The sequence below is a fragment of the Platalea leucorodia genome (genome assembly GCF_965183815.1).
Source record: "Platalea leucorodia genome assembly, chromosome: 19".
NCBI classification, from domain to species: Eukaryota; Metazoa; Chordata; class Aves; order Pelecaniformes; family Threskiornithidae; genus Platalea; species Platalea leucorodia.
The window spans coordinates 1,043,069-1,055,742 of NC_138841.1; the positions used below are offsets into that span (position 1 = coordinate 1,043,069).

Below are 12,674 nucleotides of genomic sequence, written 5' to 3' on the forward strand. Positions count from 1 at the left end.
GGCTGTGGATGGGTTGCTGGTTTTTCTTTTTTGAATTTATTTACTTGGAGATCTTCCATGCAAGCACGAATAGACCCTGGCTTCTTAACTTGCGTGCTTATCTGCTTCTTAACAGGCAGATAAACCTGCAGGTCTATCTATTCATAAATGTGCCTTCTTTTTCTTTCCTCTAATTAGTGTTTAAGAAAATGGTACCTTACTGTATCCAAAAATTCTCTGTGAGGCTTACTGATTGCAGTCTTTGTTCATTCTCACTCCAGTGAGCACAAATCTGGATTCTCTTTGATCAGCAGCTGTCTCCCTGAGAATGTCTCTCTTGAGCTCAATTGTTTTCTACTATTACTCTTCCACTGTTTGACCCAGCGTAACTGACTGCACACATAGCAAATAGTTAGGGGAATCTTGGGCTGAATGAACCATTTCCAGAACCATTTTCCTTTTCTTTCTGTCATTTCAGGTTAAACATGTCAACTCTGAAAATCTCAAAAAATAGATCAGCTTCCCTGCTGCAGCTATAGCAAGAGATGGATGTGGCTGGCTTGTGAATAGGGAGTGGTTCAGGCCCCTTTAATTTGCCACCTCTCTGCAGAGCTTGGTGCAGCCAAATAAAGCACCAGGGGTTTTGGTCTTTTGGAGAAACTGAGCTGAGCCCCAGCAAACTCGTTTCATATTGCTCACCACATGACTGCTGTAAAGGCAGCAAATGTGTCATATGGAGTATCACCTTCCAAGGCCCTGGTGAGCTTTCCCATAAAACTGCACATGCATTTCTGCTCTCCTGTGACTTTAGAAGAAGCCACAAAAGCTTGCTTTCTATGGTGTAGCCAAAAAAATAAAAGGTGCTGGAAGTAGGCGTGCTGGTTTGTATTGGTCTTCCAAAGAACTTCGAAAGGACCTGCTGCACTGGTGAACAGGCTGGGAAGAGCTGTTTAAAGTACAGCACAGTGCTGCAAAAGAACGGAGCTACGTCTGAGACTAGCTGGGTAGTGATTGCTGAAGAATGCAAAGATGCCTCATAACAATGAAGGCAAGAGACCAAGCGCATTGGAAAAACACGTTTGAGAGTTGACGGTGTGATTATCCAGGGTAGCAGGGTTTGATGAGGTCCCAGCCAGTCTAGTGTTCCTGTGGCAGCTCTTGGGAATTGCCAGCCTGCATCATAGCTGCACTAGAGATCCATAAATACATGGTGTGTCTGACTTACTTGGACATTTACATCTGTAAATAATCCACTCTTAATTACCATTGTGTCTCTTCTGTTATATCAGCTGATGTTGAGACCAGCCCTCTTACGCTCATACTTCTTCCTCTCTTCTCTGTGTCACACTTCCTGCAGCTTCTTCGCACAGCCTAGCAGTTCCTTGCTCTGTGCTACAGACCTTCCTCACGCCTCTCTCTGGGCTCGTCCTTGCAGTTAGCACAGCAAGCAAAAAACATCCCAGTGCCCTGTCCACTCCTCTAATGCAATACCACATGGTGTTCCCTTCTTTCCTTTCTCCAGAAATACTCGATTTTGGTTCTCCCTGCTTGTCTTGATTCCACACTGCCTTGGTTCAAGCAGCCAGTCTGTGTGTTCTTGGGGAACAGAGGGTGCAAGACAGCAGGCCAGCCAGAAGCTGTTGAACAAAGTAAGGGCCTTTGATTAGGAGGTGGTGAAAGGATGGGGCAGTCTGCACAAGCTACCCATGGGAAGCCATGCCTGTAACTTCAGATTTCAGCTGCTACTTCATTGTGTTTTCGGTGTACAGGCCTCAAAGACTGCATAAATATGCTGTGGCTGTGGGTGGCCCTGAGAGCAAATTCAGCCCTCAAGCATGGAAATAATGGAGTTGTCCAGAGGGTACAGTGTTGGAGGCTCTTGCTAGTGCAAGCACAGCAGCCACACTGAATCCATCCCACAACCCTCCGTGCTCCGTAAAGGGACGCTTGTACATGCGCTCGAAGTGACATCACCTTCATTCCCTCCTACCCCCAAACTCCAGCGTGCACGCTCTATTTCTCGATCTGAAGCTAAACATTTAGCTTTAGTTTGAAAGCCTCTTACCATCTTACTTCTTACCTAAGCAGACTGATAAATTTAGGTTACAGGGGAATTTGCACTAAGTCTCAAAAGGTGTACGTAGTACTTAGATGCACCATTGTTTTGTAGCTACAAGGCCTTCTGGTGCTCAGATTCATGCAGCACAATCCTCAGTTTGCACAGTTTGCAATACAGCATATCATCGTGTTGCAATACACCCTCAAGCTATTTGCCTTCAGGTTGGTGCTGGTTCTGCTAATTCCTATAACCCAGTGCTCGTGTCCCCCACCCATGACGTGGCAAATGAACCCGGTCACAGCAAGGTTAGAGTTTTATCCCTGCAGCACTGGAATGAGTTTGCTTGGCCATAGTAGCTGAACCCTTAGGAGTGGGATAGAGTTTCTACCAGTGAACATAGAGTTGAAATACCAAACCCATCCACGTCCAGATGAATATTGCTCTTTTTCAAAAGGTCAGTCCTCAACACCTGCCTCGCCAAAAGAATCTGTGTTTTAATGGAATTGAAGAAGGCAGATGTGCAAGGGATCCTGAGAATTACCCAGCACCTCTGTCTGACCTGAGAGAATCTGTGCACTTGTGGCAAAATTTTCTACTGGCCGCTAATAGGAGGAAGGTCTTAAAATGCATAGGCAACATACACATGGCAGCAAAACCTTAGATCTTTTCCCCGTGTCCATCCACACACCTTCTACTCCCCATTCCCACTTTGTATTCCAGTTCTTTTCTCCCATTCTTTTCTGGATTGTTTTGGGATTCTGTGTTTCATCCTTTGTCATTCGTCGGTAACTGCTTGAGTTCAATGATAGCGTATTCCACATTTTCATCTTCGGGTTTCCTGTGAGTCTGAATTTGTTCAACATTGCAGTAGAGAGGATCCTCAGGGCTGGGTCGAGATTTGAAGTTCAGGGTAACATATTTTAGGTCTTTGCTGTCATCCTTGGGACTTTCCATTCTTTCAGTGCTGTCAAGCTATGAAAAGAAAGGGAAAATGCTTGTTAACATGATTCAGTGCCAGGCCACAGCTGTTACCAAAAGAACAAGATTTTCCCAGGAGGAAAGGAGAAGCCATGTAAAAACTTACCTTTGGTCACAACAGAGGTGGAAGAACAGAAAGCTCTTTCCTTTATCCCCTCTCCTTGATACAGGTTACAACCTCATCATCTAACCTTGGTTTCTAGTCTGAGTAATTTCACAGAGATTACTAGAATTTCCTCCACTGTGGTTTTTTCCTACTGGACTTTCCTTCCTTACATTAATTACCCCCTCTCTCTCCACCTGGGAACATTCCTCTCTCTAGTGACATTAAATACCATTTCCCCTCCTGCTCACAACCAAAAACGGGCGCCGAGGCCCTCATCAGATGGGTCAGCCTCACAGACTATTGGTAAGGGATTCAGGTACCGTATGGGAAATCTATCGTTCTCCTTACCTGTGATGTGTCCTCTGGTTTGTCATAGGTGTCCTCTGCTTGGCTGGTACCTTTGGAAACAGTCAAAATCAGAGGTTTTAGAAGTAGAGAAGTCCATGAAATGCCTGGGCATTGCCTGTGCTTCAGGAGTTTTGGGGAAGGCTGTGGGATTGCCCAGTGATAGAAGCAATGGGTGTGCCAGTGGGCCCCATCTACCCTGAATCTGATGAGCACATTGCTCTCACTTTAATTCTCCTCTAACATGTTAGGAGGTGTCCTGTGCAGAGTCTGGAGGAACACGCGTTTGACTTATTGGGAGAGGAGATCACGGCAAGGAGCCTGCCTTGAGGCTTCCCAGGCTGCACCTGCCTTATCTCCTCCAGGGCACTGAGTTGGGAATAAGCTCGCCTGGAGTGGCAAAGAGATGGCCAGAGACGGCCCTGTTTAGTACAGACTAGAACACAAGGCATCACCAGTCTCCACATACCTCTTCTCTTCTGCTGCTTGCGCCGCCTGACGCACAGCGTTACCAAGCCGATAAGTGCCAGGATGAACATGATGCTCAGGATCACAGAGAGCAGGACAGAGATGTTTACTTTTGACCTGAAGCCAGGAGAGCAAAGGAGTTACCAGTGTTAGATGGTAGCACAGCATGATGCTGGCACAGCCCGTTACCAAACAGTGACCAAAAAAAGGGACAGGAATAGCTTTTATGCACTAGCTTTTATGCACTTGGAAGCAGGGTCTGGTTCTCCTGCAGCAATGCTATCTTGATTTTTCTACCTGGGTGTGCCTTCTGAGCTTTTCCTAAACTACTCTCTGGGTTTTAAAAACAAGCCGCTGTTCAAAGTTCAGAGCACAATTCCAGGATCTCTGGAGTAGGTACTGCCTTTTCCTCCTGTGTTTTGCTGCACCTGCTGCGCTGGAGCTGATGTATGATTGTACTCTTAGGTGCTGCTGTAGTGTTGATGACAGCAGATGTCCAAAGGGGAAAAAAATCCCTTACATTTAACAGCCTGGTAAATGGAAGGATAAAGTAGCAGCCAAGGACTGTTTCATTGTTAAATATTTGTGGACAGGAGTGAGACAGAAAGGCTTAGGGGCAGAATCTGGGAGCTTCTATTGCTGCAAAGAGCATGGCCCAAAGAGATAAGGATAAAAAAGTAGATAAGCATGTGCATTCCAGAAAGCTGTGACTTGATTTTATCAGTCTGCTTCTTCCTTTGTAATTACACTCTGGGCAGGAGCTGGAAGAGGAGGGGCCATCTTTGGTAAGGACGCCTGTCATATCTAATTCCTCTGTAAGCAGGAGTCTTCAGAATGCCGAGGGGCTGCCTGCCCCAGGAAGACAGGCGTACTGCGGATGAGACACTGAGAACTGCTGTCTGTGTTCAAGCTCAGAGACTTTCTCGAGGCCTTATGTGTCTGGGACAGGATCTTTGCAGCCACGTGCATTTCTTTCGCCGTGTGTGGTGAAATCACAGTTTTTCTATTATTTTCTGCTTGCTCCTTTCTAGTCTGAGAAATGCTTTTTCTTTGCCCCCTAACATCACGGCTTCCTAGTCACTTTTTGGTGAAGGACTTTCTCAAGTAGTTTTGCGTCTGTGAGATTAAAATTAGACTGGCAAATTCCCTCTTACTTGTTTGCTGCTAAAAGAAGGGGATTCTTTTGTCACCGAGGGAAAGAGAAGAGAGACCCTGCCCTTTTCTCCCCTCTAGTGTTCAGACGGGCCTGTGCTGCCCCTTTCAGCTGGCAGCAAGGGACAGCTCAACTGGTTTGTTTTATTTCTTCCTCGCTATTGATAGTTGTTTCAGTGGAGTTAGAGGGAATCATTGGAGAAGTGGAAGAAAAGATGTTTGGTGTTTCACCTGCAAGTAAAATACATTCAGAGAAAGGATGGACCTTTGTCAGTGACAGGAGACAAAGCAAAACAGAACGGCCGGTCAAGTGTCGAGCTGCCGAGGTGGTGTATTGACAGTAATGTCTCTACAGACACCACTGGAGTGATTTTAAATACAGGGGAAACAATACGAGACACTGAGAACTGCTGTCTGTGTTCAAGCTCAGAGGCTTTCTCGAGGCCTTACCTCGGTGCTGGGGTGTTGTCCAAAGGGGTTGATTGACTTGTGCCTGCACTACCTGGCAACGTTGTTCCAGCCGATGCTGCAATCCCAAACACGAAGAGAAGAATGATCACTACTGGGATGCTTTGCCTTTACCAGCTAGATTTCCCTGCCGTTGCTACATGGCTGCAAACCCGCTCCCGCTGTGACACGCAGCACAGACAAGCGCCCGGGCTGTAAGCTGTGTCATCAAGACTTGCTGGCAGCAGGCGAAGCAACGTAAGGGTCAGAACGTGGGAGGGAGGCGCCAGGAGCTCAGCTCAGCCCCGCTCTGCTCTGCGTGTACCCACCCCGAGGCACGGCAGAAGGAGGTGCTATAGGTGCCAGCAGACATGCTCTATGGCAAAGGTCTCCAGGTAGCAATGACGTACTTAACCGCTCTGCGCTGAAGCAGGCAGAGGCTTGTGAAAACTGAGCAGAGAGCATGGTCTGTGAAGGACTCGGCTGTAACAATTGCTTCCAGGACTGTTTCTGGCCCAGGGGAGGTTGTGCGTGCAGGAGCTCGATCGCTGAGAGACTGCATTCGGTCCCCCGTGTTAGCGGTTTCGCCTGGAGAATTATGCCGTCCCCTCTCATCGTCTGCATTGCCATATCCCTTCAGAGCTGCTCTGCCAAATTCCAGACAGACGGCAGCACGCTGCCGGTCTGCCACAATCAGGTGCCTAAGCGTTAGCACTTAGGGTTAAAACATCATGCTGGAAGAAAGCCTACAAGTCACAGATCTTTAAAATACGGGTCTAAAGGTTGTCCTCTCGGCAACCAAGTGGGAAGGTCTTAACGGTCTTTGAAAGCCAAGGGATGAGCTGCCGTAAAGGGGCAGAACTGCTATCACGAGAACGACTGACAGAAGCACCTCTGTGAAAACCACTGAAGCTGCTCTCAGGTGAAGGAGAAGCAATACAGCCCGTGCGTGTGGTTCAGTTCTGATGCCTGCTGCCCTTCCATAGCATGGGTGGTGTGAGAAGGTACAATGCTGTAGGGTTTGGGCCGGCAAACGCATGCGGATGTGACGTGGGAGGTGGTGTAAGCTGGGCAGTGCAGAGACTAGGGGGAGGGAGTAGGAAAGAGAGTCCGGAATCTACAACCAACCATGTTTCCCTACAGGTCAGTACTCACCCTCAGAAATATTGAGCGTAACCTCCACCATTCGGAAAAGATGAAGCTGTTCATAAAGCGCACACCAGTACACGCCGGCGTCCTCTGCCTCCAGCTTCTCCATGGTGATGGTGACAATCCCCTGCTGGGTGTCGTCCTGGATCGTGACGCGGCCTTGCTGAGCTGTCCTGAGGTACCCTGAGTGCTTCCCATTCGTGCGGACCAGTAGGGTACATGCTTTCCCAAGTCCCTCTTTGCACCAGGCTTTCCTCACAGCCCCATAGTCTGAGACGCTGTACAGACACCGGACAGAGACATTGCCCGACTCCTTGGCTGTGTACTGTTGGGTCCCTGGAAAACACCCGGCACGTTTGGTGAGATCCCAAAGCAGGCACAGTGGCACCCCTTCCCCATCCCTGGAATACAGGCTGTGGGCTGAATGCTCCCTGGATGTCCGTCTGCCTCCAGGCACGAGGAGCAGAAGGGGACTGGAGCCAGATTACTCGTGCAGAGGTGAGTCTCAAATTGGGTGGGGTCCTGTCCCCTTCCTTTGGTTCCCCCAGGGACCACATGCTGACAGGCGCTCAGCCTGTAGGGTCGGGGAGGCGAGGACCAGGGAGGGGTGGCAGCTGCGGGGCCAGAGCAGGAGCAATGCCTGGCAGTGGGGGAGGCCTCCAGCAGCGCCCAGCGTGGGCCAGCCGAGTGCCGAGCTGGGGAAGCTGCCCCCGGAGCCCCTGGATCGGCCCTGCGGGAAGCAGTTGTGAAGAGCGGCCCCACTTGCGGGAGCTCATGGGAACCTCCCCCGAGTCTCTGCTGGCAGCAGACAGAGCGTGAAGGGCCAGGCTGTGGCTCCACAGGCCCAAGGGGCAGCCGCCAGCGTGTCCGCCAGAGAGACAGGCAGGCGGGGAGAGATGGGCGGCAGCTGTGCGGCGGCAGCGCTGGGCTTCTCTGTGGCGTGGCGCAGGACGGGAGGGAGAACAAGCAGGGGAGGTGGGCTGAAATCTGCCAACGTCCCCACTTGGCTGCCAGTAGGTACTCACTCTTGGCCACAGAGAGCCTGACCTCCATCATCCGGGCGAGACCAAGGCTACTGTAGAGCGCACACCAGTACACGCCAGTGTCCTGGGCCTGCAGCTTCTGCATGGTGATGGTGACAGTCCTCTGCTGGCTGTCGTCCTGGATCATCGTTCTGTCTTCCAGAGCTTTGCTGCTATGCCGTGTTGAAGGGTATTCTGTCCTCACCACAACCGTACATGTAGTCGGACTTTCTCTTCGACACCAGGCTTTTGCCCCTGTGCTGTACCGCAGCGTGCTGTACGGGCACTGCACAGAGAGACTGTCCAGCTCCTGCTTGCGCAACTCTGCAAAACAGCACTTGTGGTCACTGACCCGCGAGCAGCGGGCACACGGGCATCCGCCCCCCGGCCCGAGCTGGGCACCTGGGCCAGCCTCTGCCCTGGGCAGCTCCCTCATGGACGGCCCGCCAGTCAGGGCAGGGGTGAGGCAGGGCAGGACAAGAGGGAGGCGAGAGCCTGCAGGGCCAGCCGGGTCTGTGGGGCTCCTTCACACCGTGCCTGTGCGAGCGGGGAAGGTGGGGAGCGAGGGTGGGGGCTGTGGGGGCCGGGGGCAGCCGCTCCGCTGTGTGGGAGAGGGGGACGGAGCGGGGGAAGGAATGACGTTGCTTTCTGACAAGACTTGGGTTTGTGTGGGGAAAAAGGTACTCACCCTTGAAAACATTCAGTGAGATCTCCTTTAGTGGGTGATACCTGTCATCGTAGGAAAGGTAAGCACAGACGTATGTGCCCGAGTCCTCTGCCTGGAGGTTGGTCATGGTGATGGACACGGTCCTGTTCGTGGGGTCATCCTCTATTGTAACTTTCCCATTTGTGGCCTTGGTTTTGTACAGGTATTGTGTTGTCTCCACTAAGACATCGAATTCTCGATCTGTCACGCGGCCCCAGGCTTTCCGCAGCGGGTAGTCAGCCTGTGGTGTGTAAGGACACTGGATATAGAGAGTGCTTCCTTCCGATCGGCTCTCCTCAGCGCCAGTTCTTTGGGCATGGAGACCTGTAAATACCAGATGTGGTGAGGGAGAGGGGAGCTGACGCAGGGCTGCCCGCCGCCTCCCGACGGACCTGGGGAAACTCTGCCTCCGACCTTCCTCCGTGGGCACTTGTGGCTGGAGGAGCTCCGAAACCCGAGATCCATTCCCCTGCTAAATTCACCCGCTTGGAAACGGGAAGGTTGATTTCTGGTGAGCAGTGTTGAGATTTGAGCTGGGACCGCAACTGTGATTTAACACCCGGCATCTTTGATTTCAAACCCGCAGAGATGTGGGTGCAGAGGCGTTGGACCTTGAACCCCAAATGGAGCCGTGCGTGGCGCAGTGTTTGGAGCTGCCCCCGCAGCCCGCCCCGTTGTTACGGCCCCTTGCCGCAGGCGAAATGGAGACCAACCCCTCCCCGCGCAGGGGTGGCAGTGGTGGGGCTCAGCCGCCCCTCAGGAGCCGGGTGGCCGTCTGTAGGGGGTGTGGGGATGGGACAGAGGGAAGCAGCAAGGGCAGCGTGCGTGCTGGGGATGAAATGCTCGGCCCGTGGCTGGGCCTGAGCTTGCCCCCAGCAGCCTGCCGCTGCTCCGTGCCGCATCCTCCGAGGACGCCCAGCGACCCGGGGCGCGAGGCCGTGCAGGGTGCGGGGCCGTCCCGGCACCCCCACGTAGGCAGTCCCTGCTCCGAAGGGTTTATCCGTTGGCCCTGAGAGAGCCTGGTGAGGAGCTGGTGGAAAGACAGTGATTGCGGGGGGAGATGCAGAGAGTGGGGCAGAGGGGCGAGGCCCACCTAGGGGCAGCTCTGCCGAGAGCGGTCTGTGCCGGACAGAGGGTGCAGAGCGCTCTGCACACACAGCCCGCGTGGGTCGGGCACTGAGAGACGAACAAGCCTTTGCAGAAGGAAACAAGGAGCTGGCCGCCGTCCTGCCTCGATTCCCCAACCTGCCACATGCTGAAAGCTTTGTGCTTTCTGCTGGGACGGCAGGGAGGCCCCCGGAGAGCTCTGTCCTGGCCCAGGGCTGCCCTCGGAGGAGCCGAGCGGGGCCAGGCAGCGTGATGGGAAGTGCTGACTGGGGGAGGCGCGGGGGCTGCTTGGGAGGCCGCGGCTCTCTGCTCCCCGGGTGCTTTGGCCCGAGAGCCCGGAGGAGCCAGATGTGCGGTGGGGGGCACTGGGGCTGCCCCTTCCCTCCCCATCCCTGCCGCGAGCTGCCCAGCTCAGAGTCCGGCCGGTGTTGGATTCCCCCGCACTGTGGAGCTCCGCGGGCAGCGGGAGGTGGGGAAGGGTGTCCCCTCCGCTGGGTGCGTGGGAAGCCTGGGGCACGCCCAGCCCTTCTCTTACCTGGGAGGCAGAGCGGCAGCAGGAGGAGGACTCCCAGCTCCATGGCCATCCTCAGGCCCCGGGAAGGGGCATTGCTGGGGGCTGCCCAACGCGTCCCGCTCAAAAGCGTCTGCCTTGTGAGCCCTCCTGCATCACAGTGACGCTGCTGGAGGAAGTGCCTGAGGTCTTGCTGTCCCACGGAAATCCTTCACCACGTTTTGCAACGCGACTGATATGAAGATAATTTCAGGGTGCATTTGGGGAAGCGGCTGAGAGCAGAGCTCGGCCCGTCCTGATGGCCAAGGCCCTTTGCTGCTCTCACCTGGCCGTTGTCGCGCCCTGCCCTCACACCAGCGGGGCACTCCTTTGGCTGTCCCGAGCCACGGGAGATGGAGCAGGACCTTTGCCCTGGCCTAGCCTTCTCTCTGGGCTCCCAAGGTGTCCCCTCCCCAGCCCCTCGCTGCAAAGTCTCCTCAAAGCCAGGGTGGCGATGCGTCCAGGGCTGTGTCCGCACGGAGCCTCCCGCGGGCCGTGCCGTTTGTGATGCCCGACCTCCGCCACCCCAGCCAGTCCCCTTGTGCCCTGTGCTCTGTCGTGGTGCCTCGTGGTGCCCACCCGCAGCGTGCCCAGCTGGAGAAACCAGACCAGAACCTTTTGGCTGTCGCACATTTTATTTACCGTGGGGCAACCTTGCAGAGCCCTGGTGCAGGGGCCCGTGGGGAAGCCGAGAAGGTTTGCCGATCTCTGTGGGAAGTGCGGGTGCTGCGGGGTGAGACCCTGCTCTGCTGCAGGGGCTGCTCCCAGGTGGGACCTGGCAATACAGGAGTGCTGGTGGCAGAGCCCAGCCCGGCTGCCAGGCCCGCTCCCAGCAGCGGATGGTGCCCATGGGCTCCTCCCAGCCTGCCTCTCTCCTCTGCTGGTCAAAAGGAGATGAGGAGGTGAGGCTGCTGGCTGGGCTGGAGATGGGAAGAGTAGAAGGAGGAGGAGGAGGAAAGAGAGTATTAATGAAGAGGCGATAGGAAGCTGGTTTTTCCCTCTCTCAAAGTCCCTTTTGCCTTTGCCCTATTACATGCAGGAAGATGTTTAAGGGCTGGCCTCAGGTGAGGCTGGCAGGGTGGCAGCGGGTGGTAGGTTGTGCTCTGGCTTGCTGGAGGAGACTTCTTCGACCTGGGGCATGGAGCTGCTTTTGGCACAGGGTGTCACGTGAGCTCTTCTCAACTTTCTCCTCTCCTGCCCTGGACGGGAAGAGGGAAAAGTCTTTCATGAGATGTCTGTTAGCCTGGATGTGTTCATACTTCAGTCCAGCAAGGGGAAAAGAAGGCTAATGTTTCCTGACGGGGTAAACACTCACTGTGCCCTGCAGAATTATAGGAACTTCGGGAACCAGGGACGAATTGACTGGTCATGCAAACTGCCCCCTGAGCCTTGTGAAAGGGAGGCTTAATGTATTTGGAGATATTTAGGCTGTGGGAGAGGTTTCTTCGCTTAAGCAAAATGTTTCCTTCTGAGTAATATCGGGAGGGAAATTCACACCAGAGTGGTTGGTGCTGAGCAACAGAGGGGGAGAAGCTAATACCCTGCCTGCTTTTAGACTGTGTGGGATTTAACTGCGCCGCGGTATAAAGTGATGTGATGTGTCGGCCCTACCAGCCAAGAGTGGTGTAGTGGAAGGAGCTGCTTCTGGGAAATTCAAGAGACACAGGGAAAAAGAGGGGAAACGTGCCTCTATATAGCACAGGGTTTTTTCCCCAAGCCTCTTTACCCCTCTCTTCCTTTTCTTATCACTGTGCTCAAGGGCAGCGTCTCAGGGTGCCTGTTGGTGTCTGTGTCCTGTCTTACTCTATTTCATTGCTTCTCCGAACAGGATTCAATTACATGAGCTTGCCCCAGTGGAAAAGCTTTGGTGAGATGGGACTTGTTCTGGTTTTGGCTAAAAGCCCACATGACTTGCATCCCCACCAGGCAGGTGGTTCCCCTTGTGGGGATGGCTTGCTCTTTTGCACTGTGGTTTTGCTGCTTACTGTTATCTAGATGCCTTCGCTGTGGAGTTCCTCTTCCTCCTTCTCGTGAGGAACACTAGGATCACTATTGCCAGGATCTTGTTGGTCACAATACCAATGACAAGCCAAAGGATGATCTGCAAGCTAGAAGAAAAGAAAAAAATATACAAAAACCCCAAACCAAAACAAATTAAACCCCCCCCAAGAGCAGCAGAACTGAGCCAGAGAGGCGGAGGGGTTCCCCAAGAAGGGTAAGGATTTCATAGAACATGAGTGCTTGCTTTCTTCATCCGTAAGGGGAATCCAGCAGGAATTATTATTTAAGGGAGACTCAAATGAGGAAGGTAAAAAGGAAGGTGAATCTGTCCCAGGCATAATTCTACAGATGGCAGTTTAGCATTATGAAAGACTTAGCTTTGCAAACCATGGGGAGCTGGATACTACAGATTGTTTTTGAGATATCTTCCCCACATAGAAAACTCCTGAAAGGAGCAAATTTAACAGTTACAATCAAGAAAGAAGACAGAGAAACGGAAAGAGCACAGAGATTTTTACACAGAATGCAAGATGTGTGAAGACTCGTTGCTCCATGGTATCACGATGCAAGGAGGATGGAAGAAGACGTTAGCTATGCCATAAATA

The 12,674-nt window shown here is 53.1% G+C and overlaps 1 protein-coding gene across 4 annotated transcripts in view; it reads right to left on the bottom strand.

Annotated features, from left to right (window-relative positions):
- LOC309599159 (polymeric immunoglobulin receptor-like) overlaps positions 1–12,674 on the bottom strand; it is an 18,510-nt gene continuing 5,836 nt past the window's right edge. The window contains exons 1-9 of one of the 4 annotated variants that reach the window (XR_014230215.1): positions 10,054–10,506; positions 8,394–8,735; positions 7,709–8,029; positions 6,690–7,019; positions 5,538–5,613; positions 3,937–4,052; positions 3,471–3,520; positions 2,727–3,010; positions 1–1,616 (exon numbers count right to left, since the gene is read on the bottom strand). Coding sequence is in view for 2 of the 4 variants with exons in the window: in XM_082330378.1 (XP_082186504.1) it covers positions 2,804–3,010; positions 3,471–3,520; positions 3,937–4,052 (373 nt within the window). In the remaining 2 variants the exon portion in view is untranslated. Of the gene's footprint in view, positions 1,617–2,447; positions 3,011–3,470; positions 3,521–3,936; positions 4,053–5,537; positions 5,614–6,689; positions 7,020–7,708; positions 8,030–8,393; positions 8,736–10,053; positions 10,507–10,910; positions 11,268–12,053; positions 12,177–12,674 lie in introns of those variants that run through there. The other 3 variants (XR_014230214.1, XM_082330378.1, XM_082330379.1) reach the window with 3 other exon arrangements.